The sequence below is a fragment of the Asterias rubens genome, chromosome 8, assembly GCF_902459465.1.
Source record: "Asterias rubens chromosome 8, eAstRub1.3, whole genome shotgun sequence".
Lineage (NCBI taxonomy): Eukaryota > Metazoa > Echinodermata > Asteroidea > Forcipulatida > Asteriidae > Asterias > Asterias rubens.
The window spans coordinates 16399549-16427535 of NC_047069.1; the positions used below are offsets into that span (position 1 = coordinate 16399549).

Genomic DNA, 27987 nt, shown 5'->3' on the forward strand with positions numbered 1-27987 from the left:
AATCCAACCCCGTCGAAGATATTTTGTTATCTTTACACTAATGTAATCTTCTTTGTATACAGACAAGTTATTCCAAGGACTATTTGGTTCTCTGTCCAGTTGTACACGGCGGTATTAATATTTGCGTTTGAATACATGACCATCATACACACAGTCAGTTCCAGCCCTGTGCTGCAGCAGCCGTAGTGATAAATCACCTCGTACACTATAAAGTCAGTTACTGTATACCTGTGATAATTCTGCTCGCAACTCAACCTGCGAAGACTACACTAGACACGCTCCATCCAAGATGGACTACGAGAAACTGGGATGCCTTCACGACGTCTTCAGGAGGCAGGCTAAGAGCTCCCCGGATAACGTCGCTATAGTAACGGATGATGGGCAGACGTTGACATACAAGGAGCTGGATGATGTAACGGACGTCTTAGCGACCCATCTTAGTGGGAAGGGCGTTGTGGGTGACTCGATGGTGGGGATTTATCTGGAGAAGTGTATTGCGTATCCAGTTGCTTACATAGCGATTCTCAAAGCAGGTAAAATTTTCATTATTGAATGATTTGATTTTTTTTTTTTGCTTCAGGGAAAACGAGAGTGCAATCCTTTTGCCTCTAAATTTTTGTTCACAGAACTCAGGAAAATATACTACTAAGTAGGCCTAATACAAAATAATACACATCGGTGTAATGTTAAAAAAGAAGTATTGACAAATATTTATGCATTAATTCTCTGTTCAATAGTTGTTTATTTTCGGTATGGGAAAAGACTTATGTCTTGACCTTGTGTCTTGACCTTGGTCTTGGACTTCAGTGTGATTTTAGGCAATTTGAAAGTGTTTCCATTATTGGTATGAGATTGCATCATGTCTTTGTCTTTTTTTCTCCAAGCATGGGCTGAGCTTAAAGGCACTGTACACGTTTGGTAATTGTCAAAGACAGGGGTTCTCACTTGGTGTATCTCAACATATGCAAAAAATAACAAACCTGTGAAAATTTGAGCTCAATTGGTCGTTGAAGTTGCGAGATTTAAAAAACACTCTTAGTCACACAAAGTTGTGTGCTTTCAGATGCTTGATTTCGAGACCTCAAATTCTAAACTTGAGGTCATGATATCAAATTCGTGGAAAATCACTTCTTTCTCGAAAATTGTATCACTTCAGAGGGAGCCGTTTCTCACAATGTTTTATACTATCAACCTCTCCCCATTACTCGTTACCAAGTGAGGTTTTATTTTGAGTAATTATTTACAATACACGGTCCACTGCCTTTAATGTCAGAAATTATGTGCGTTGCCTTCCTGCCCCCTTTTTTGAACGATTGTCACCATCTTTTAACTTTGGTTATTATTCGATTTAAAGATCAAAAAAGGTCATTTTAACGCTGTTTGTTTACGAACTCTGTCTAATTACTGGTTGCAAAAACATTATCTATTGTGTAGTTCTTTTGAACGGTGGACTTTAGAAGGCTGACTGTCAACAATCAAACCAGACCTACGGACTTTATCCTGTGCATTGAATCGAAGCTTTCAGAATGAAACAAAATTTACAATGTTTTCATCCTCGAAAGTGAAACCATCCTCTTCAGAAAAATTCAACATCATATTTAAGAATGATTTGAATTGCACTGTGGAAGTAATAACTAAAGGAGATTTGCCGTTACACCAATTTATGTGAAATCTCTTTTGAGTAGTGTTGGTTCTTGGTTCTGAAAAGAACCGGTGGTTGGCGACTCATGCGTTTCGATTTAAGTATGCTCTGATCGTCTTCAGGAGAATGGGAAAAAACAATCTTGTATGAGCAAAATTACCCACAGTTTCCTCAGCATTGATTTTTTTATTGCATTTTTAATATTTGACCAAACAGGAGGAGCGTACTTGCCTCTTGACATCTCCTATCCCCAGGCTCTACTTGAGGACATCTTAGAAGATGCTAAACCAGTCTCTGTTATCAGCTTCAAGGAGCTTCAACCAAGACTTCATGGTAATCAAGCCATTCCTCATAACTATTTAAACAATATTTTGACTATGGAAATGGTTTTATGGTTCCCTTTTGAAAAGTTTACAAATATTATTATTTTTTCTTGTGTTACACTTTACACTTTACACTACGCTAAACCACTCTGCATACGATAAATTGACAATAGGCATGCCCACGCAAAATATAAACATGACTGTATGAAAAGTTAAAACACATAAACACACCAAAACAAAAACAAACATGTTTTGGTATCATGGAAAAACAACCGTTGTGTACACTGAAATGTGTACGGCTTTGCTCAAATTGAAACTATACTTCCTTTTTTTTTCTTGAAACATATACAGGGAGTTTTGTGTAGAGGGGTGGAACTTTACTTTGGAAATGTTGCTGCTAGAGCAATTACATGTATTACATGTAAGACTTCGATATTATGATATTAAACTAGATTAATTCCACCTGGTTGAGTCCTTAGTCAGAATAACTCCCTTGCCCTCTACTTTGATTCGTTCACTAAGAACAATCACACAAACTTTTAAACTGCCATCAATATGACTCGTATTGAAAACTTAAATAATTGTTGCAGGAGCAAGAGACGTGACGATACTAGATGGAGATTGGTACGAGAGAATCAAAGCAGACAATGCTACTCGAGGTCTTGATGTCTCAATGTGCGCCAAGGTCAATCTGGATAATTTAGCATTCGTAGCTTACTCATCTGGAACCACTGGAAAACCAAAAGGTGTGTGGCGGCATTCCGTTCCGTAAAGGTCACAGGTCAGTTGACCTGGTTCCGGTATCCTAGTGAAATCTGTTCCCCGAAAATTATGTCCTCCGTTTGCGAAATTAACGTGGGCTGAAGGAGGATGGTTCAAATAAGGGCCCCATAAGAAGAGCTTGTACACAATTCGCTGGGGGCAGATTCCCCTACCACACCCCGGGGGGACCTGAATATCTGGGCAAGTGTGACCCGGAATGTATGAAAAATCAACGCGCCCATTTATTTGTGTAGTGAACCGAAACTAATATTTGTACGACCATGGAACGGCAGAGTTCTCCTAATCCTCTCGAAAAGTGATACATTCAAACGAAAGTTACAGCAAGCATGGAGGAAGAAAATATATTTTCTTCCTCCATGCAGCAAGCAACTCAAGAGGAAAATAGCCTTGATGTTTACACGATGAGCTCCTACCTACCAAGTTTACCTAGCTGCACCTGCAACTGGTGCGACCTTTCCCTAAACTTAAAACAAACATCAAACAGAGTAACTGTACACCTTGAAGCAATACTACCAAGAAAAACGTCTAGAATAATGGGACAATGGTGTGTGTGTGTATGACAACCACATAGCCTATAATCTTTTAAGCAAACTGTGTTGTCTGTAATTTACTGTATGTATTGTCCATTTTTTTTATTGACACAAAGTATAAAATAAATATTGATGTATTCGGTTCCAGGAATTATGTGTCTCCACCGTGCAGCGGTATTCTCTTATCACTGGCGTCATGTCAATTACCCATTCCAAGATGGAGACAGGATTGCTTGTCACGTGTTCTTCGTCTGGGAAATGATGAGACCATTGCTTAAAGGTAACGTTTGAAATATCCATCAGTAATAAGCATGGAGGAAGAATGGTATATAAGGAATCCTTGAAACATCTCACGTAAACACCCCATCTCATCCATCCCGAAGTCGCGTTCCACCCAGGTGGGTCTCCACTCGTCTCGAGCATTAAATCCCATTACCACTATAGTTCGCTATCTGTCCATGCACCCGATCCCCTCCCATCCGCATTATAGTAAAAACAAACACCCATTTGTGGATTCAAATCCCCTCCACCTCGATCTCAGCCCTTCTGCCCTTTAGGCTCAACCCCTCCCCCTATACCTCGAGACATTCACCTGTCGATTGATCACACTATGATCACACAGACAAGTGCATCCGTTGTACGCCCAAAGTTGTGGTTACTTTCGGGCCAAAACAATGGCGCGATTTCATATAGAGCTAGCCCCTACTTTGGCTCAAAAACTATTGCCAAAAGCATAACAAAGTGTTACCAGTCAAAGCACCATGTCACATATTAAATTTCGCAGAACTTTTGAGTCATCTTTTTTTGCTCTGTGGGAAGATGTTCGGGTCTAATAAAGGAAAGAACAATAGAATATGCTGCACATGGATTTATATTTGAGCATACTTTGCTCCCTCTGTGTGTGTGAGATTGTAGAAATATTTTAATTTACTTCTTTTCATATATATCTTCAGGATATCCAATTTACATCATCCCTGATCACGTGATCTACGACCCCGCCCTTCTTCTCTCGTTTCTGGAGAGACATTCTATAACCAGAATGTTGTTCACGCCCTCTCTGTTGGATACCGTGTTTGAGACTGAAGACTTGGACATCGCAAAAGCCCTGAAAGCCTTCAGGTGAATTGACAGAATAATGGTGCAATTATAGTACCCAATAATGGTCACCTTATATAGACCAAGGATAAAACACAGATGGGAAAATGAAAGGTCTAAGTAGTTCTAAATGAGGAGTACTTCACGACAATTCTAAGTAATTACGTTTGACAATTGCAATAATTCGACAGCAAATCGAACTCATGTGCCATTAGTCACAAGGAGGCGTGGCCAAGCGCCGCTCGATCTATACGTGTGATCTATCGTGGAAGTGTCCTAAAGCGTCAGAGTTTACACGCCCCTTTTTTCACGGCTGAACATTAAACATGAACATGTCTTGTTACACCACTGATGTTGTTACAAGAAAAAAAAACCGTCTTCTAAGAGAGACACATGACACATTGCATAGTTAGCCTAAGCATCTTTCTCCTGAAGACGATAAGAGCATCTGATGGAAACGTTGAGTTTTCAACCACTGGTTCTTTTCAGAACCAACATATACTAAAAAAAGGAGAGTCTTTTTACATGGTGTTACTGCAAACCTCAACTAACTAATAACCACTGTATCTTTTTGTAGGCTGATCATTTTGTGTGGTGAGGTAGTGACAGTCAGTTTAATGGATAGAATCGCAAAGACGCTACCTGAGGTAACAGTCATGAATCTGTACAGCGTGTCTGAGACCCATGATGTTGCAGTCGCTAATCTTAACCAAGAGATGAAGAAAATCAAGGTATGTTTAGACTATAATAACGCTACTTTCACCTAACAAGTCTATAATAGAAGTAATTTATAATTCCACAAAAAAAACCTTAAAAGGTTCAATTTTATTTTCAGCGGGAGAAAACTTTGAAATCGTAACAGCACACAACCATTATAAAAACAACGTAATGGAATACAAAATTAAAAAGTATTGTGCAAACATGGTCAATAGTATCCCAATAGTTACATAAATTCAAATCGAAGTAGGCTAAAGAAGTTTTAACCGACAGTTTATGCAAATACACGTCGTGATCACTTTTGTATTGATACCACACTGACATAACACAAAGTAGTCTGCAATTATTTGTTTTACTGTTTAACATTTTTCTTCACATTCTAGGAATCGGGGACAAAGGGAAAGACTCAGAAGTTTTGTCCCGTCGGTAAACTTCTACCTGGTATGCACGTCATCATACTGAATGACGATATGGAAGTTCAGCCAGTTGGTTCACCAGGCGAGGTAGGTATTTAAGACGGTTTTTTAAACAACGTACAGCAAACAGTTTGTACAAGTTAATGTTGGTCTATGTTTGTCTATTCTTTAACGGACGACTCTTTCTGCACGGTCTCCCTCGTTGTATTTCAAAATTTCCTCAACTTATCTTTGGCAGCAATAATTTTAATGATGGGCAAGACCATGTGGAAAATATTCAATAATCTAATGTAATAAGTTATGGTATTTTAGGGGATGTAGTCTTGTCTTGATGGTATTGCCAAACATGCCAGCGACCCTGAAGCAAACCCATATGTAACTTATGGATTTGTTACCAACGGTAATTAACCGACGTTTCGTTCAGTATGTTCTGACTGTCTTCATGAGAACCGCTTGACTAACAATCTCTCTAATTTGCCTGAGCGCAGATATTTGTTGGAGGTGCTGGTCTAGCTCGTGGTTATCTCAACCGACCAGAGATGAATGCCAAGAGATTTATCCCCCGCCCTGCCAATGTACCCGAGTATGTGGGAGCGAGGTTGTACCGATCAGGTGATTGGGGATATCTATTGTCTGATGGGAATCTGGAGATATGTGGACGATGTGATACTATGGTGAAGATCAGAGGATACAGCATAGAGATACAGGTACAGTTCAAATCAGAAGAGAGGTTAATAGCTTGCGCCCTTCTGGTGCACTTTTTCTTGTATGCAAGTTCGCCAGTCAGTCTAAAAGGCTACAGGAAAAGAAAAAAACTAAGATGAAAATAACCCAGGGGATCTCAAAGAGGAATTGACATTTCAAACGGTCTTTAAAGGATGGGGGAAACAAAAAGCGTTGGATTGGCTCTTTGTTCTATGTCTCGGGAAGAATGGGCGTTAATGTGAAGCGTTGGATTGGTAAACAAACACAATATGATACAAGTCGGAATCTGAAATCTCATTATTATTGAATCCACACCAATACTTATCCTCCTGAAATAATTTCGCCCGTGAAAACTGCCACAAAGTCATCAAACCAACATATTATTTGAAGACGACAGGTTCTACCGTTTGCTAATAATGTCGATCGCCACAGTTGAACAACAACCCCGCCGAGTGAACGTATATTAATTCCCTCCTTTATCTTAACTTTTTTTTTTCGTTAATACAGTTTTCACAGTTTCGTTGGTTGGGTAGTGTATCTGTTGAAAAATTAATACACTATTCCAAAAACAAGTGATATAAACCTTTTATGGGAATTTTGAATCTTAAAATCTTATGTTACCCCCTAGGCCGTCGAAGCAGCTCTTTTAGCCCTACCCCTCGTCAATGCCTGTGCAGTCTTAGTCAAAGGAGCAGAGGGTGAAGATAAATACCTCGTTGCTTACATCGTACCAGCGGAGCAAGTCATCACCAAGAAAGACATACGGGCAGCATTGAAGACCAGGATACCAGGGTTCATGGTTCCCGCTCATATGGTGTTCCTAGCAAGGTATTACACCGTGTGTGATGGGGGCAGAGGGTCCCCTAATGTCCCGTAACTCCTACCCGGGTGTTCCTAATGGCAATGAGTGTACCATGCACGATATGGGGGCAGAGCTAAGAATTTCCAAAAATTCCAACCACCAATGAAAATACATTTTTAAGGGCACATGGTACACACTGTACCATATCGAGCACCAAAAGCAACTTTTCAGCTGGTGAAAGATTGTTTCATTGTTTTATCAAAAAAAACCAAAAAAAAACTATGCATAAAGCGCGTGGTTGACCAATAATTTTTCTCTATTTACAAAAAAAAGGATCTGAAACGGGCAGTCGCTTCCATGAGTAATGTTAGTGCTTATACGGTCAGGTTTTCGCTGTCCCTACCCCCCTTTAATGGAACATCAGTCCTTAAAAGGTTAGCCTCATCCCATCATTTCCAAATAATGACAAATTGAGATTGGCTGATAAACCGCCTTTTTAATACTTTGAATATTATAAGACAAGATCAAACTTGTTAAAACGTTGAGACTGCAAACTCAATCACAATTGAAAACACTTTATTTACTATCATACATCTAAACTGTTCTCCCTAATGCAGCATGCCACTCTTACCTGCCTCCGGTAAACTAGACAAGAAAGCTCTTCCTGAGTATGATCCAAGCAGTGACAATACTGGGCCATTGAATGGAGATCAAGGCAAACCATCTACCGAAACAGAGGTCAAGATTGCCGGCATGTGGAGAGAGATGCTAAGACTGGAGTATGTGGATGCTCAAGAAAGCTTCTTCGATCTTGGAGGGTGAGTGGTATTTGAGAAACAGTGATTATGCTATGATAAGTCTCCTGCTTTTCTGTTTCAAAACACTGTGTCGTGGCGTGGCGGAGCATTTAAGAGCACCGGCCCCAGCTCTGGTGTCTCTTTTGTTCAGCAGAGTGTGCACGGGTTCTTGACGCTTATGTCCTCATTAGCAGGAACTTTTAAGTGAAAACCGTTACTGCTGCGTCCTTCGGATGGGACGTAAACCCGTCGGTTCCGTGTGTTGTGTAACGCACGTAAAATAACCAGTGCACTTATCGAACAGAGAAAGGATTCCGACTTGGTTGTTCCTATTCGTTTTTCCCTTCATGAAATTTTCTTCCTCTTTATTTCTGCAGTCACTCCTTGCTGGCAGCTCGTCTTCTAACTCAAATCAAAGAAGGCTTCGGTGTCGAGATGACCGTTCGAGAGCTATTCATTCACTCTACAGTAACTCAGATGTCGTCTCTCATTGATTCAAAGGCAAGAGGAAACGAAACGGACAAAAGGTATGGTCGGTTTTGTTTATATACCGGCGTTCTCAGTTAACCAGTGGTCCGCTGGCCGAACGAAAGTTAAAACACCAGAGGACCTTAACGGCAAACCATGCACATTAAAACATTCAGGGTGTGGTAGAAACATAGACACTAGCCACTTGTCAAAGTAGACAGTAATGTGCAACCGTCTTGTTCACCTATTGGAACTGTTTAAAAGTCGGCGCACAGGAAATATTGATTGGCACTTTTACTATCAGTTTATAGGCAGCAGTACTGTTATTGCAAAATAGAATACAACATGCCATTCTAACAAAGATAATTGACAACATAGGGAGACCGCCAACATATGGCCAGATATAGGTCATTGGTAAAGTGCCGGCACATTAATCCGGAGGTCGATGGTTTAAATCCCGCTCTAGTCAATTTCTTTATTGTTTTACCCCAACACGATTTGACATTCTCTTACAGTTCACAACTTGTATTGGATCTCCACCAGGAAGTGGAGCAACACGATCAAGGTATCGTGAGCATCGATATGCAATTACGAGCCTTTTGGCGCTCCATAACTTATGGTGATCGATGGCGTGCCGGTAGGGTCCTGCTAACAGGCGCTACAGGTTTCCTTGGCGTTTATATATTGAGGGATCTCTTGAGCAGCACACAAGTGAGTATCAACGGAAATATTTCTTTTTTTATTTCGATTTTAAATAATATTTCATTTACTTATTGGTTTATAATATCATCTTCATTGTGATGGGTAAAGCGTTAAAGAGGGAATTTCCCCACTGATCATAGAGGGCCCATCAAAATTGACTGATGGGGTACTCTATGATCTCTTACCAATTAATGCACGCGTGCGCACTGAACGGCACAAAGGGCCGTGTAATTTGTCATGACAACATTCCAAATGCAAATATTACAGCACATGACTTTGATTTCCGTTCTAGAACCACGTGTACTGTCTCGTGAAAGAAGCCCCGGATCAGAGTGGCAAAGAACGACTGCTTCAAACGATGAAACAGTACGGAATGGTTGACAGTACAGGTGGTGGACCTGACGAAACCACACAGGAGTGTGATTTACTCGGCGAGTTTAACAAGAGAGTTACGGCGATAACAGGTAGGATCCGACACAAGGCTGCTGGGTCAGAATTGACCCGGATTCCGGGCCATGAAATAATGGGGCATGACCCATTTCTGGTCTTGGCTGACCCACAACTGGTTAAGAAATGGGATTTTGACTCTCAGTCTGCGTCAGTTTTAAACAGTATTGCGTTAGTTTGAAATATACACTAGACCGTATTGACCCTATAATTGGTGATAATCGGGTCAATTATATATGCCAGTGTTGGAGTTTTCCGCACTATAATTTTTTTAACAATTTGTCTGTAAACACTTCCACTTTTAATGTTTTTATTATGTATTTTCTTGTTATCTGTTAAACCCAACTCAGCCCTCGGGCTGCGATGTTTGAATTTGTATTAAACCAAAAATAATAATAAAACCTATGCAAGTTTACGTACTTCTGCTATTCAAGGAGTATGCCCAGGGAGTCATGCAAAACCGGTTTCTTGAAACGAGGTTGGTTTCATGTCAATTTAGTAATTGTAAGGATGACGCGTTGTCTCTTCCTTGCAGGTGATGTGTCTCTGATCAAGCTCGGCATGATGGAAGAAGATTACACTTATCTTTCGTTTGAGGTAAGTATGAAAAGAAAGGATAAAGCAAGGAGCACTAAATTGATCTACATCCACGTCGTACGCAAGAATAAACCAATGTGAAGAAAACAAAATTAATGGGCTAGAAAAAATGCTAACGCAACAAAAGTCTAGGCCTACCAATAAAAATGCCTGTTGCACATTATTGTAATGAACAAAACGATATCCATATTGGTACATTCTGATAACCCCTTTTTTTATATATAGGTTGATAGCGTAATCCACGCCGCTGCTTATGTGAATTTAGTCTACCCGTATGAGGCGCTGAGAGGAGCCAATGTGATTGGTACGCAGAATGTCGTCCTCTTCGCATGCACCAATAAAATCAAACCATTGCATTACGTCAGGTAAGACATTGGAATTCAAATTTATCCAAATCCCGAGTCAAGTTCAACCTTTCCATAGCAATCACTGTTGGCTAAAATGAACTACTAAACAAGACTGTTGTGTTGCAATGACTCATGAAGTTTTAACGTACGTTGTAACTTGTATTGTATAATAATATAAGGTGAAGTGAACTCGCTTAAAATTGCATTCCCTCACGGTGCACATGGTTAGTCACATGAATTCGAAGTAGACACTGGACGTCATGTCAGTAAGCAACTCTTTTTATTGCAACAATATATCAGTGCAAACCATGACCGTTGCTTTCAATGTGTAAAGGGTCTATTTACTTTTTGTAGGACAAAATGTCCACAGATTTACATTAAACTTACACAGTTTGAAGATAATGATAGTAGAAAGCTTCCCTGAAAATATCACTTGATGAGGTGCTGTAGTTTTTGGGAAATGAGTAAAACAATGTCATGAAAATAATGTTCGTCTCAGTGATCATGAGACGAAAAATATTTTAGCATGTAAAAACGTATTTTCATGACATTGTTTTACTCATTTCTCAAAAACTACTGCACCTCAGCAACTAATATTCTAAGGTACGCTTTCTACTACCATTATCTTCAAACGGTGTAAGTTTAATGTACATCTTTGGATATTGTGATTTGTGTTAAAAAAAGTACCCAAATCCTTTTATACATATGATAACCGAATGACGCCTGCCGTTATTCACGTTCTAACAATAGACCTTATGAAGTGACGTCATCAAACTGCCATCTTTGAGGTAAACCGCTAATAAAACAATTGAAACGCACAGGTGTGTACGCGCAGTGCCATGTTTTAGCCAATGAGCAATCTCCTTTTGACCTCTATGTATAGGCGAGGTCCCCATAATTTAGATGACGTCATATGAAGGAGAAATAGAGCTTAATATACCAATGAGCTCTATCGAATTTTGTTGACCCATCATGGCTTTCGGCCCTAAATGATCGAATAATTATTACACGACATTTTCTAAACCAATGCATATTCTTATGAACCCACGAATGAGTTTAACTATTTTCTTGTCCGTCTGTACAGCACAAACTCAGTCTTTCCAGTTGATGTCAAGCAATGTAGCGAAAATGCTGATATGTCTACACACAGTGATCAACTTAGCGACGGGTACAGCCAGAGTAAATGGGTCAGTGAGCAGCTGGTTCAACGAGCTAAGTCCAGGGGCTTACCAGTCGTCATATACCGCCTTGGTAAATATGTTTTGTTTTAAACATCATAAAATGGACCATGAGTAAATACCATTATTTTGTTAATTTGCATCTTCAAAATCCCAAGCAATAAAGGACACGTTTCGTTAAAGACACTGGACACTATTGGTAATTGTCAAAGACTGGTCTTCTCACTTAATGTATCTGAAAATATGCATAAAATAACAAACCTGTGAACATTTGAGCTTAATTGGTCGTCGAAGTTGCGAGATATAAATGAAACAAAAAACAACCTTGTCACACGAAGTTGTGTGCATTTAGATGGTTGAGTTCGAGACCTCAAATTCTAAATCTGAGGTCTCGAAATCAAATTCGTGGACAATTACTTCTTTCTCGATAACTATGTGGAGGGAGCCGTTACTCACAAGGTTTTACACCATCAACCACTTCCGGTCCCCATTTCTCGTCACCAAGGAAGGTTTTATGCCAATAACTATTTTGAGTAATTACCAACATTTAGAACAATGAACGTTAAATCGAATTTCTCGAAATGGTATCGACCCGGCCAGCCTCACATTAAAGTGATGCCTGGCAACTGAAGCAGATTATTTGAGGTCAGTGTTCTTCCAGCTCGAGCGTTTTCAATAGCGTTTTCAACTTTGCAGTTGAAACAGAAGGGGAAATCGCCAAATACACACAACGCTTTTAAAATGGAACGGTATACGTTTGGCAGTCACTCTTATAGTTTACGGCAATGCAAACTTAGCTGGTTAGAAGTACAGTGGCTTTCGATGGTGTGTAAAGCATTTGGAGAATTATTTCACTTGGGGGGGGGGGGGATATATAAATGTTAATCTCCCTATTTTGAATCTGAGATACGCTTCTCGGATCGTTTATTCCAATTGCGGTTTACGCATCATGCGTAGACATACCCGGTCCGGATTTTCGGCGGTTATAACTCAAAAACGTTTCCTACCACCTTTTGAAATTAAACTTTCAAAACTTAGTTTATAGGATTTAAACAATCGAAGGGTTCTAAAAACCAAAGTGGGGCCTAGATAATCCCCTTCTTCTGTATTAATTAAATTAAAAATTTACTTTTGGTTTGAGCTATTTTTGTTGACCATACCCACTCTCAGTATATTCTCAATATACGTTTATCATGCTGCCTCCTTCTGGATCATTTTCCTCGTATAGAATAACAATACTGACTGCTAATGACCATCTTTTATTTAGGAACCAGACTATTTTGTTCTTCCAGCCTCGGTTTGATAACATTGATATCAATGGGAGACATTCAAGATGGCTGTACCGTGATCAAGGTCTATAGCCCCTTGTGTTAACCTAAATTACGGTTCTCTTTAGGTAACCTTTCTGGTGACTCTAAGACGTCCAGTTGGAATCCATCGGACTCCAATCTTCTGACTCTACAAGGGTGTTTCCGGACCCTCTCAGCACCCGATGTCAACTGGATGGTAGAGATGACACCGGTGGACTTCTCCAGTCAGATCATTGTCAAAGTCAGCCAGAATCTAATGCTTGGGGTCGGGAAGGTCTTCCACCTTGTACATCCACAACCTCTACACTGCAGGTGGGTCCAGTCAATCAATCACAAATCATTCATTCTACACTCCAAAAGCTTTAAAGCCATTAATAGACACTTTCTGAACAGAACATAAATTAAAAGTTCACAGATTTACAAATAACTTACAGGTTTTACAGAAGGTAATGATGAAAGACTTCCCTTGAAATATTATTCCATGAAATGCTTTACTTTTTGAGAAAAAATAATTTTTTTTATCAATTCTCGATATCGAGAATAACGGATTTATTTAGCAAGAGTGAGGGACGTTGAAAGAAATCTCCGAATGATGTCCAATTCAGTTTGCGGATCTTGATAAGTGATTTATGATTTATGAGGTGTCGTGGCCGCGCGGATAAGAGCACACCGAACTCAAACTCTGGTGTTTCTTTTCAGCAGAGTGTGGGTTCGAATCCCAGTCATGACACTGGTGTTGCTAAGCAAAAAACTAACAGCTTCTCTCCACCAGGGGTAAATGGGTACCTATGAGGGCAGAGATGGCTCTTGTGATTAATTAAGCTTAGTAGCGCATACAAATTTGTTGTATATGCTGAGGTGAGATGGTGAAGCTGAGATGGTTTAAGCAACTAGTCAAGGCCCAGTGACCAGTTTGTCGTATGTACACGTTGTATGGTTGGGGGGCACTACACTAAATCTTGGTAGACTTTATTCAAGCCCCGTTCTCGTGCCAGAAGTCCCTTATTATATCCGACGTCAAATTGTAGCTATTGTGATCCCGAGAATGGCCAGGCAAAGGTTTCGGCGATTGGACTGGACATAGAAAGAACCCCACGGGAACAAGACTTGAGTCAATTGTATGTCACCTGGCGGTCCACAACATACAGAACGAGAGCACTCGAGCGTAGGCATCCGGACTGCCGTGTTGTGCTACCTTCCGTCGTGTGTGCCTACCGTCGCGTTTACGAAAGCTCCCTACATAGCGAAAAGACGGGAGGCAATGGAAGGCTAAATACCGCGGTACCGATGGTTGACTAGGCTTCCAAACGAGTCGTTCGAGTGAGTGCTTCACTCCGCTTGACGTTGCTGGTCAGTAGTCGACTAACAAGTGCGCTCTAAAGTGTGCCGTCAAATGTTTAGGCTAATACAGTCGACTTAATACGGACTGGTCCGTTTTGCTCGTTTCATCCGAAGCTCGTAATACCCGGTTACGGTTATAACAGTATGTTACAGAATGTTCTGTTGCAACTAGTGCTGGAAACTATGGGAACCCGTACATGCAAAACAAAAACAAACAACTGATGTTTGTAAACAGTTGTAAAGAAACAAAAAAAAATCAAACACAGTGTCGGGTGTACTGGAAGCAAAACAGGCAAATTATGGAGGGTATGTATTGAACAAATGTAGGGACAAATTGAGTTTTGTTAAAATATATATTAATACGATTAAGGATGAAGTGTCGAACATTCGCCCGTGAATGCCAACAGCTCAGTTTGTTTCATCAACAATTAAAAATAATATCTATACATACAAAGGTATATGTTATTTTAATTTAGTGTCGTTATAACCACATCATGAGGTATCGCATCGTATTAACTTTGAGGTATTTTTTTCTAGATTAATATAAAGTTTACACATTTTTGTTAATAATTACAAAAGCCACAGACTCAGGTTAAAGTATGATTTCTTATCACAAATTTCGAACTTTGAAAGCCATGTGCAATCTGTACTGTAGGCGAATAAATAAACTCAGCTTTCTTTACATAAATACCATGACATCAACATTGCAAACAGTTATACGTTTGGTGGCCTTGTTTTTAAGGAACGTTACAGAATTGGAAAGGAACAATAATCGTGAAGATATCAGATTTACATAAAACTTACACGGTCTAATGATGATGATAGTAGAAAACATCCCTCTTGAAATATTTCTCTCTGAAGTGTCATATTTGATGAGAAATAAATAATCTAATTTCGCATTTGGAGTTAATCGCTCAGTGAGCGTTTTATTCATTTTTGTTTGTCATCGATGCAATGCAACATTTGTAATCGGGTTTTCATTATTCTCTCGTGACCCAGATGGCCGATCGATCTCGAACTTCCACAGGTTTGTCAGTTTATGTATACGGTGGATTATATAAAGTGCTCGCACTGCCAGCAACTTTTTTTGCTAGCAAAACCAATTCTGTAATGAAAATGTAATTACTTTGCGTAATAATTAGTTGGAAAGCAATGACTCTCGCCTTTTGAACGACTGTTGTTTTCGTTAGCATGGCAACGGAATTCCATGCAGTCTATTTTTAGAGGCAGTGGACACTATTGGTAATTACTCATAATAATTATTAGCATAAAACCTTACTTTGTAACGAGTAATGGGGAGAGGTTGATAGTATATAAAACATTTTAAGAAACGGCTCCCTCTGAAGTAACGTAGTTTTCGAGAAAGAAGTAATTTTCCTCGAATTTGATTTCGAGACCTCAGATTTAGAATTTGAGGTCTCGAAATCAAGCATCTAAAAGCACACAACTTTGTGTGACAAGGTTGTTTTTTCTTTCATTATTATATTGCAACTTCGATGACCGATTGAGCTCAAATTTTCACAGGTTTGTTATTTCATGCATATGGTGAGATACAGCAAGTGAGAAGACTGGTCTTTGACAATTACCAATAGTGTCCTAGTCTGTCTTTAAACACAAATTTCCGTGAGCACACTCAGTGGGAGAAGATTGTTCGGCAACTCACCAAGCCAGAGTGATAAAGTGGTCGTCTTGAGTAGTTTGATTTTCCTCTTGTTTAAGGTGTTTCTTATGGTTTCAGCATCTTATAGTGTGAGGTCTTTACCGAGGGGTATGGTACCAGCCGGTAGAGCCCCTTGGCTACACTGCTGCTTTACATCACCGTCGTGTTTACATTATGTAGGTTCAGACGATTTTACAATTTTTACTGCTCGTTAGGGGTAACTCTCTAATTGAGTGGAACGATCAAGGCCTAATTTTTGTTTAGCATTAAATAATCACACGAAATAAAGTGCTCAGTCAAGGCGAATGGTTATTGCTAAGTAGTGAAGTCACTAGGGAAACTTACACCTATAATTACGGTTGTACGGTATAGCATTGTTTATTTTTGACCATGGCAACTTATGTAGTATTATTAATTCTACACTTTTTCATTTTTTATTTAACTCAATGAGTTTGAGTAGATTATGCCCCAGTATATATAGAGACCGGCAACACAGCATTCGAAGCATTAGTGCGAACATGGCCGTCTTGAGTTGTCTGATGTTCCTCTTGCTTGAGTTGTGTCTTGGGGTTTCAGCGTCTTATAGTGTGAGTGGTCTTTACCAAGGGGTCTGGTACAATCCAGTAGAGCACTACGCCCTAATAGGCCAGTCCTTCATGAATATCTCGGGCATCTCTGCCGTCAGATGTTCAGTTCGATGTCTCAGCCATCGTGGATGTTTTTCTTTCAACTACGAGCGCGTTAATCAAGTCTGTCAGATGAACAACGTCAGTGCAGGGCACGTCTGTGACAACCTTCAAGGAATGCCGTATTTCTCATATTACGACGCAACTGCGAAACCATTGACTTGCCAGGTAGTTGTAAAATTTGTTCGTCTGTAGTTTTCAAATTTATTGCTCGTGTTCAATCTATTTAATTAACGACTGACGTAATTCAAAGCATTTTCTTATTTTGTAATAACGAAACTAAAATGTATTCTTACTCTAATAAAACAAATGAAGTATTCGTCGATTACCATTTGTATTTGTTTCTTTCTTGCTTAACAGAACACTTACGTTTCTGGTCATGGAAAGAGCGTTCCGGCATGTTGGAGTTTTGGTAAGTAATAAAATAATACCAATCGCTTTTAGGTTAAAGAATTTAACATTAATTGGTGTTAAAAATAATAAAACAAAACTTTTTTTATTTGAGTCTTTTCGGCAATGTTGGTATGTGTACTAGCAATTATTATCTTTCTGTTCCCGACCCAGAAAAACTCGGTCTTGAAGATGGTTCAATCCCCGATGAGAGCCTCTCCGCATCAAGTAACTATATATCATCACGATCGTCAACGCCGGCTGGTGGCCGTCTCAACAAGCTACCCGACGATGGTGCCATAGGAGGATGGCATCCAAGCGTAGCGGATACCAACCAGTGGATAGAGGTTGATTTAGGCAACTCGACCTACGTCACTGGGGTACTCACACAGGGCCGCAGTGGTGGCCCTGCTGGGCAGTGGGTGACAATGTACAAAGTGCAGTATGAACCGCCCTCACCGGCATGTCTTGTTGACGTGAAAGACCAACTTGGTCAAACTCAAGTATGCTGATTTAGCGTCATTTGATTTCCGATATGTTTTCAAAGGATTAAAACACGTTTTGATGCAACTGACAATTATTATGCTACTTTTTATCCCCCTTCTAGGTGTTCAATGGCAACACCGATAGCAACAGCATCGTGGAGAGGCGCTTCTTCAAGCCCGTCTTGGCGGTCAAGATTCGCATCGTGCCCGTTGGGTGGCGTGACTTCATCTGCCTGCGTTTTGAGCTGCTTGGCTGCAAATAAGTTAGGTGCAGTAAACGATCACCCGTCACTTTTATTTCGAAATGGGGACATATCTCACTTAACATCAAATTTCAGGCGTTAATGATCATTCTGTGCTGTATTACTACATCGTCGATCTTTTATCATCAATATCGTGAACTATTTGCTTGACAGTGTTAAAGGATTCGGGTACTTTTTCAATGTCCACAGATTTAAATTTAACTTACACGGTTTGAAGATAATGAAAGTAGAAACTTCCCTTCAAATAATATGACTTACAGTTTGGGGGAAATGAATGAAAATTAAGTCACAAAATATTTCTCGTCTCAGTGAGGTGAGAATTATTTTAGCATGTAAAACGCATTAACCAGTTATGTATTATACCATAACATACCATAACTGGTTCATACGTTTTTAATTTTCTTAACTCTCTGTGAGTATTGCTTGATAATTTCGGGTTGTGATTTGTATTTATTTTTAGAGGAAATTTTAAGAAACTGAGAAAGTTTTTCATAACTCTCTGTGAGTATTGCTTGATAATCTCGGGTTAGTAAAATATTGTATTTTAGAGGAAGTTTAAGGAAACTGAGATAGTTTTTCATAACTCGCTGTGAGTATGGTTGATAGTCTTTTGGTCAGTGAAATATTGTATTTTAGAGGAAGTTTTAGGAAACCGAGATAGTTTTTCATTACTCTCTGTGATATTACTTGAGAACCTTTTGGTCAGTGAAATATTGTTTATTTTTTAGAGGAAGTCTTATAAGAAACTGCAATAGTTTTTCATAACTCGCTGTGACTCTGTGAGTATTATTACTTGACAATCTTTTGTATTTTAGAGGAAGAATTTAATTGGGCGTATTGACAATTTGAATCGGCGTAGCCAACCAAGTTTTGACCCTTGACCTTAAAGGCACTTGACACTATTGGTAATTACTCAAAATAATTGTTAGCATGAAAAATTACTCGGTAAGAGTAGAGCTGTTGAAAGTATAAAACAGGCTCCCTCTAAGAAACGTAGTTTTTTGAGTAAGAGGTTATTTCTAACCCAAATGATAAGTCACTTCAGCCGAAGTATTTTATTATGCATGTCTAAAAGCACGCAAAGTAATGCAACAAGGGTGTTTTTTCTTTCATTATTCTCTTGCAAATTCGGGGTGAGCCCAACATTTCACAGGCTTTGACTTACCAAACGTGTCCAGTGCCTTTAAACATGGTAGTTGTGAATTTGTAATTTTACTGTGACTGTGTTAAGCTTTAATGTGTACTGCTACACTTTCTTGTAAAGAATAAATACAGTTAAATGTTGATGAAACGGAGTATTTATGTTTTAATATACTTGAATGAGCAGTGTTCCACAACGAGTGTATTGACACTCAAGATGTGTATCCAGACGCAGAATCATGATAAATGCATGTATTAAAACATGTTGTGAGGAAAGGGCTAATGATATTATTCAAAAAAAAGAAGAAAAAAAAGAAGGGCAAGTGCTTACCCATGCTTACCCATATATTCAATACAACAAGGGGACCAGCAAAATCACCAATGTTCAACTAATGTGCCTCACTTGAACTTGCCCAACATTGTAACTGCTGTACGTCTAGCTTGTGATTAAGTTTGATCGCTAGCTAGACCAGCATGCAACTTATTCCACAACTAAAGCCGGTGTCGCTTGCAATTATGTCCTCTATGCAATACTATTCGGAGGACATTATTGCATATGCCGGACGGTTTTGCATATGCAATCGTGTCCCGCACGCTGCTGCATAATGCAACTGTGTCCGCCCGGACACATTTGCATATGCAGTTGTGTCCGCCCCGAGCAAAACCGTCCTTGCAGTAAATTAAACGCCCTTGGTCGACGGAACACGTTGTTCGCCATTTTTTACAGGCTAAGTGCACGTCATGAATGACATGGGAAATGTTCGGTCGTTGGGTATTCGCTGCAATAATAAAATACGTGAATATTCATGCGGCATAATACGTAGGCTCAGTGCATGCACACTCACTTACGCGCGCACATACAATGTACAGTCATGAACATGTCCACCGGATGGTTTTTGCATATGCCGAACACGATTGCATGGCGGACACAATTGCATCTGACACCGGCCTCAGGTCGACCTGCGATTTTATTGCCTCCGCAACAAACCGTCGGCAACGCGCAAAATAATAAATAATATGCTAAGGTCACAACATCTGAGAAATCGTGCACCTGCGATTGGTTCCCGACCGTCGGGATCACGTCGTACAAGTTGGAAATGTTCTACTCTTGCGACTGTTAATGTTTTTTGAGCGGCGACTGCTTCAGATTGTCTTAAAATCATCGCAATTACGCTCAGGTCGTAAATAATCGCCGACTGAAAAGTTCCCAATGGTCTTAGCTCAGGCGCAGTGTGATCCTGAAAAGTCAGTCGCCGACTGTTCATTTATTGACGCAAGGTTGACCTGGGGACGGCTTAACGCGCACGTACCGAGTCATTGCGATAATGGTAAAGGAGTGGTCAATGGGACTTTCGATATCTTCTAAAAAGTCTCAAATTGCCTGATGCTGTTGAACCCTTTGATTATACTCTTTATCTTTTATAGGACTTTGTTTCAGTGGGCAAGAGACTTGGGCTACCCATTTCGAATGATGCCCTTTTACGAATGGAGTAATGAGCTGAAGGAGTTACAACGTGGTACAGACGAAGGGGATTCGCTATTGGCCAGCAAGCTCGAGAATATCGTCAGGTTAATAACATTATTTATACATTAATGCTTCCTTTATTTACCCAGGGTGAGCCGACTCAGTAAAACATAACTGGTTTCCATTTTGGCCCTGCATAATTTCATTTTTAAGAACAAACAAATAAACATATTATAAAACAAACAGACATAATCACATTATCAAACTAACGATATAATTTCTTTTTTAACTAAGCGTAAAAATGTAAGGATGTTAACGGCCAAGTTAAATAAATTTAGACAAAAAAGAAGAGTAAACTAAAAATAATTAGTATAGAGATATAATTAACTAAAGTTTTTTGAAGGGTTTGATGTGCTCTTTTTAAAAATATATTTAATGAAGAATATTTTTAAACATAGCTGAGTTAGGTCTAGGAGTTTCTTATTACACCAGGTTACTGTTTAGTAACAATGTAGTGTCCACATTAAACTTGAAAGCAAAGTGTACATTTGGTTTGGGGAACCGCTCGATTGTTTTAATCCTATATATAAAACGCATAAAATGTGGTCTGGTTTTTGAGATATAGGTTTGTCGAAGAAATCCCTAATAATCCTTAATATGAATACATAATTTGAGAAGGGTTTCCGTGGTATCGCTTCTCAGATTGACATTTTGGGGAATAGAAACTGATATATATTTTTACCGATATCCACATTATTTTGAAGTGAAATTTCACTCAAAATGCCTCGAACTTTAATTATGATGTAGGCTTTTAACCACATTTGTAAAGTGCCTACAGTTTTAAGCGTGCGATCACCAAACTGATACATCCTTTATTGGGATAACTCTTCCGCGTCATGCAATTAATTTCTGTGTATTTTCTTCCAGAAACGAGTCCTTTTTCTTGGAGCATTCTTCCTTCAGTCAAGATAACCTGAAGACGTTACTTCAAAATATCAACATGTCATACCCGCTACTTAACAAACATCTTGTCAGTGGTTATCTCTTACAACTCCTTGAGAAGAAGATCCTGAAACCGCCCAAGATCGCAGCTTCACTTTGTCAAGGTAAGATGGTATCAGGTAGTTGTCACCAAAGACCAGTCTTCTCACTTAGTGTATCTCAACAAATGCACAACATAACAAACCTGTGAAATAATTTGAACTCAGTTGGTCGTCGAAGTTGCGAGATAATAATGGAAGAAAAACACCATTGTCACATGAAGTTGTGTGGTTTCAGATGCTTTATAAATTCAAATATTTTATTGGAAAATTGCTTCTTTCTCGAAAACTACGCTACTTCAGAGGGAGCTGTTTCTCACAATGTTTTATACCATCAACCTCTCCCCATTACTCGTCACAAAGTAATTTTTTTTTTTGCTAATAATTATTTTGAGTAATTACCAAAGTGTCCAAAGCCTTTAACACGATTGATTGATTTAATTTACTCGGATAAAAACATGCACAAAACCCAAACGTACACGGGAGAAAAGACAATGAAATAAGATCAACCCTAGAAGAACACAAGAAAACAATTGCACAAAAATACCCCCCAAAACGCCAGTATCTTTGGCTTATTCCATTTGGGGTCCTACAAAAAACGACAAGAAACATCAACAAGAAATGAAGTTATAAAAACAGACAAAGACAAGAGCAAATGGAAGCAACTTTTGATGACCAATTGATTTCAAATTTTCACAGGTGTGTCTGTGCACATGTTGAGAAAGGCCTACACCAAGTGAGAAGACTGGTATTTTACAGCTACGAATAGTGCAGTGCCTTTAAAATTAATAATCATATAATATGCCTATACAATCCATATCTGACGGCATAGTGTTTGTTTAGACCATAGATAGTTTTATAAACCAAAGTCCACATGTCGATGAGATTGTGGACCCGTCGCACACACTTCATGCGCATGCACCCAAATACGTCACGCATGGGGGATCAATGGGTGCGTTCGTTTAGCTTCCCTGGGTCGACCCCGGTGTGTGGTGGCTTTCTTTTTCCAGGACGAACGTGTGCAGATAATTACCCACGTTCGTCCTGGAAAAGAAAAGACCCAGGGAAGCTAAACGAACGCAACCTTTGCCTGTTCGAGGCGTGTTCGAGGTCTGGAGGCCTTGACATAATCGTATAATAGTCGCAAACGCGGGCCACCTCATATTGTTCACATCAGCACTGGTTCACATGTTCCATTGGAACCTGGTCACAGTGAATTGCTGTCTTAGCTGTAAGGTGTGGCATTACTCGGCGTGCTGCACACTGTACAAGCACATGTTGTGTAATAAGACAGCTGGAAGCTGAGAACTCAACAATGGGTGAGAACATTACGTGCGCTATGCATTGTTTGTGCTTTGTGTGTAGTTATTACTATTCATAATATTCATACTGGTGGTAGTAGGTTTGTAGCTTAGAACATTATTGACATTACCAGGACTCTCCGAACTACACGTGTGTGTTCACGTCGCAAAGTATAGGCCATTGCCGTGGTGTTATAGTGCATTGTATAACCGTGGTATAACTGAGCTGACCGAGCTGACCTATATTATACAAATATTGACTGCTTCAAGTGCTATGGTTGAAACTTTGACTCCCGAGGTGATCCCCGGAACATATTATTAAATATTATTAAAGGAACATTACAGAATTGGTTTTTCTAACAAAGCAGTTGCTGGCGGTGTAAGCACTTTATACGTAATCTACAATATATAAAATGGCAAACCTGTAGAAGTTTGAGATCGATCGGCCATCTGGGTCACGAGAAAATGGTGAACAACCGATTACACATTTTTGCATGACATCGATGCAAAAACAAACATGAATAAAACGCTCACTGAGCGATAAACTCCAAACGCGAAATTATATATTTTTTTTCTCATCAAAAATGAAATTTCAGACAGTTATATTTCAAGGAATGTTTTCTACTATTACAACGTGTAAGTCTTGAGCAAATCTGTGACCACGATTTTTGTTTCTCCAATTCTGTAACTACCCCCCATCTCACTGATTATACAGACAAACCTCTACAGGGCAAAGTGGCGATTATTACCGGCGGATCAAATGGCATCGGACTCGGTATCGCCAAGTGTCTGGTGCAAGCCGGGGCATCGGTCGCCCTGGCCGCAAGACGGCAAGATAAACTCGATGAAGCTAAAAGGACGATCGAAGCGATTGGCGGTAGGGTTATAACCGTCAAAACTGATGTGTGTGTTCGGCAACAGGTAAGGGCAAGGCATGTCTACTGATATATATTCGTTAATCTTATCACAAGAAGTATTATTATTTTTTTTTAACACCTTTGTGTAAAACACCAACCGAAAAGATTTGCCTGTTGCTTTTTTCACAGAACTCTGGAATCTACTGACTATACGCGCTTTATAACAAAACACATCGGTGCAAGGATAAAAACAAACAAAAAATATTTATCCCCGCTGCGAAAATTAGCACCTATATTTAGATGTATTTTGTTTACATATTTTGTTCAACAAATTAAGAAACTTTCATTCCTAGATCATGAAGATAAGAGAGTCAAACCAATAACTACGTACAGAAGTATGGCAGATGGGCGACGAGATTTAGCCTCTGATGATACAAGATAAGAAAAAAATATGAAAGCTGACGGTTGTGTAACAAAAACAATAGACCCATGCCCTATATGCTGTGGCAAGAGGTTCTCCAAACGGCATTGCAGTACACGACAGAGACAATTGTTTGTAACATTTTCAACTTTCATTTTAAGTAATTTGCTTTAAAGACAGTGGACACTATTGGTAATTGTCAAAGACTAGCCTTCACAGTTGATGTATCCCAACATATGCATACAATAACAAGCCTGTGAAAATTTGAGCTCAATCGGTCATCGAACTTGTGAGATAATAATGAACGAAAAAAAAACACCCTTGTCACACGTATTTGTGTGTGTTTAGATGGTTGATTTCGAGACCTCAAGTTCTAAACTTGAGGTCTCGAAATCAAATTCATGGAAAATTACTTCTTTCTCGAAAACTATGGCACTTCAGAGGGAGCCGTTTCTCAAAGTGTTGTATACCATCAACCTCTCCACATTGCTCTTAATCAAGAGAGGTTTTATGATAATAATTATTTTTTTAGTAATTAACAATAGTGTCCACTGCCTTTAAGTAAACTTGCTTGAATGGATACGTTTTGGGAGAGGTAGGTAAGAACTGAAAGTAAGTTCTTGTACAATATTTGTTTTCATTAACCATTTTGTTGTAAAAGGTTAAAGATCTCGTAGCGAAGACCGAGGCAGAATTGGGTCCAGTGGATATACTAGTTAATAATGCAGGCGTCATGTACTACACGTCAATGATAAGCTTATTGGAAGATGAATGGGAGAGAACGGTGGACGTCAACTGCAAGGTAGTCCTACACATTTTACTTTTACACAAAATATTAATGCCCTTGATATTATTTGTGTGCTACTTGGCTAAAGAAGAAATCTCACTTTCTCTGGTGGAATTGAGTGAATGTTGGGCGCACTCTTTTGATTTTACTGAACCATTCAGTAATCGTTTCTCAGATTCATTTTTTTGGAGGTGAGTAATTTTCCGAACCACATTACTTCGAAGAGAATTCTTTCTCAAAATAGTTTAGACAATCAACAGCTGCAGTGCTTCTCACAAAGTAAGTTTTTTTTCCATATAGTTTTGGAGCATTTAATTATGTCCCAATGGATGTCTTTTTCTCACTTTCTAGGGAGTTCTCAACGGTATTGGTGCCGTTCTGAAGGGAATGGTCGCAAGGGGCAAAGGTCATATTGTCAATACATCATCAAATGCCGGTCGAGTTGTAAGTAATGACGTTAATACAGATCTTCTTCACTTTTCATTCATGAATGTTTTACGTGGTTGACCTGTACCATCACTCGTTTAAGAAGAGTGACGCAGAATTGACGTCCTGCAGGCACGATTTGTCCACAGCCAAAATGAAGAAAACATAAACTTAGATATCTTATACTCTGATATAGAATTAGTTTTCAATCTGGGTGCAGGGGCTTGATCCATTCCAGGTCAGACTGACCAGGAAAGTTTTTTTTTAAATGGGATGTTAGCTTAGATTCTGCGTTTATTTGACCCCTTTCTGTGACCCATGCGTTGTTAAGGTGACATATATTATTTGTTTTAGTTTGTACCCATATACACCGATTTGTTTTAGCACTTTCCGAGCTATGTGAACAAATAATAACAATAACCGTATTTATAACGCGCCTTTTGCCAAAGGATACAAAGCGCCAGGTATTATTACTGCAAGGAGTGGGGCTAAATTTGGGATATAAGACCTAATCATTAAGCACCATGTAGTGGTTTACAAGGTGCTGTGGCGCAATATGCTGCCAATCCAGCCAGGAACACCGGGGCGAACCCCTTCTCTTTTCAATAAGTGCACTGGGTTCTTTTACATGTGTTTACACAACACATGGGACCTACGGCTTTACGTCCCATCCAAAGGACGAAGCAATGGTTATGTGTCTTGCTTAAGGACACAAGTGTCACGGCTGAGGATTCGAACCCACACTCTGCTGATAAGAAACATCAGAGTTTGAATTCGGTGCTCTTAACCGCTCGGCCACGACACTCCCACTAAAAGTCACAGGAGTATTACTAGGGTGGGATTCGAACCCATAACCTATGCCAATAGCTTCGGTGTTAATAGATGTTAACATTGCATCGGGGATATAGAGAATTTTGGGGTTTCACCCGATGTGTTTATAGCAGTTGGTCACTTTCGGTACAGATAACAAAGTTAAAGTTCACAGATTTACATATAACATACAGGGTTTGCAGAAGGTAATGGTGAATTACTTCTCTTGAAATATTATTCCATGAAATGCTTTACTTTTTGAGAAAAAAATTAAAACAATATCAATTCTCGATATCGATAATTACGGATTTATTTTAAGCACATGTCATGACACGGCGAAAAGTGCGGAAACAAGGGTGGGTTTTCCCGTTATTTTCTCCCGACTATGATGACCGATTGAGCCTAAATTTTCACAGGTTTGTTGATTTACATAGAAGGTGTGATACACGAAGTGTGGGCCTTGGACATTACTGTTTACCGAAAGTGTCCAATTGCTTTAAGCACTATGTACTCGGCACATTACAGAGTTGTGTGAACAAAATCACAGGCATGGCGGGATTCCCATAACGTTATTTTACTCAGTTAAAAATAAATTACCACTTTTTCTTTAAGGCCTTTCCAGGAATTGCCGTGTACAGTGGAACTAAATTCTTTGTGGAAGGTATGACGTCAGCTCTTAGAAAGGAGATCATTGGGACGGGCGTAAGAGTGACTAACGTACAACCGGGAGATGTGACGTCACATATTGGGGTCGTTGACGTTGATCCGGAGGTAAGGGAACGGAGGAAATTAAAAACGTAACCGTTTTGAAGACACTGGACACTATTGGTCATTGTCAAAGACCAGTATTCTCACTTGGTGTATCCCAACATATGCATAAAATAGCAAACCTGTCACTGTGTCCGTCAGGGCTGTCTTCTAAACTTAACTTAACTAAACTTAACTTAAATGCATTTATAAAGCGCTTTAACACTGTTTCAAAGCGCTGTACAGTCAAGAAAAACATTAAAATGCAGGATTAAAAAACATGAGAAAAATAGCAATACAAGCTTTGTTTTTGTTCTTCAGTCTCATACCTTATTTAGTAATGCTGTTTTATAGATAAAGCAAACTCGCCTCCTTCATTTGCCCAATATTTCATCTGTTTTGTATTGTTGTTTTTCTCTTAAAAAATAGAAGTAGGCCAAATGGTAAATATTAAGTTAATGGTCTGGCGATCTCGACCCTAGCAGAGTCTTTCTCGAAGGCTACAGGGCAACACGACATACGGGCCGTATGTTGTAAATATGGATTTAATAATATGCGAATTTAAAATTAACAATACAAATCCGTCTTCTATATGTTCATCTTTCTTTTAGGCGACGAAGAAATATAAGACCCCGGAAGTAGAGAAGTATCTCTCTCCAGACGACATTGGAAGAGCAGTGGTCTACGCAGTAACTCAACCTATTGGTGTATCAGTCAATGAGATTCTAATTGAACCAACGGACTATCCGATATAAATCTAACAAACATTCTACATGAACCAAGGTTGTTGATTCGATTCCCACCTGAGTAATATGCCTGTGATATCTGTGATTGGGTTCATAGAACTCGGGGAAAGTACTGAGTATACAGTGCCAACTAAACATCGGTGAAGGGTAACACCAAAATTAATTATAGTTCTACATGAGTCATGTCTCATTTGAATTGTTTACTTGTGGGAATCTTGTATTATGATTTTTTATTTTACATATTTTGAACAAAAAACCTCTCTTGAACTCTGTCAGCTTCTTTTTCAGTCCATTTGGCCATGGTTTCTACCGTGTTTCTTTTACGGTTATGACTTATGCACGTACTAACAATCCCCAAAACCAATCCGATCCCAAAACCCTTCAAATTCCAACAGCGTCATGGATTGAGGACTGTCTATTGTAAACTCATTATTATTGTGTGAACCAAAAACTCCCGTTAGACTCGGCCAGTCTCTTGTTCAGTCCATCTGGACCTGGGCCCAATTTTATAGAGCTGCTTAAGCAGAAAGTTTTGCTTAAGCGAAAAAAACCTTGCTTAGTAA

The 27987-nt window shown here is 39.4% G+C and overlaps 1 protein-coding gene across 1 annotated transcript; it reads left to right on the forward strand.

The window, feature by feature from the left end:
* On the forward strand, positions 1–27985 carry LOC117293528 (linear gramicidin synthase subunit D-like). Its single transcript, XM_033775878.1, has 24 exons — positions 1–533; positions 1859–1975; positions 2556–2711; positions 3427–3558; positions 4232–4397; positions 4951–5104; positions 5474–5593; positions 5995–6213; positions 6840–7039; positions 7631–7831; positions 8188–8337; positions 8794–8989; positions 9273–9444; positions 9963–10024; positions 10250–10389; positions 11456–11622; positions 12946–13171; positions 20250–20393; positions 21217–21395; positions 23346–23551; positions 24570–24710; positions 25047–25139; positions 26544–26702; positions 27290–27985. The coding sequence occupies exons 1-24, from the start codon at positions 290–292 to the stop codon at positions 27431–27433; spliced, it is 3888 nt and encodes a 1295-aa protein (XP_033631769.1). The 5' UTR covers positions 1–289; the 3' UTR covers positions 27434–27985.
* The last annotated feature ends 2 nt before the right edge of the window (positions 27986–27987 follow it).

Excerpts from the sequence above, each read along its gene's own strand:
- LOC117293528 (XM_033775878.1), top strand. The coding sequence starts at position 290 with ATGGACTACGAGAAACTGGGATGCCTTCACGACGTCTTCAGGAGGCAG. Across the intron at positions 8,338-8,793 it reads GGAAACGAAACGGACAAAAG|TTCACAACTTGTATTGGATC; the intron begins GTATGGTCGGTT and ends ATTCTCTTACAG. Across the intron at positions 8,990-9,272 it reads ATCTCTTGAGCAGCACACAA|AACCACGTGTACTGTCTCGT; the intron begins GTGAGTATCAAC and ends TTTCCGTTCTAG.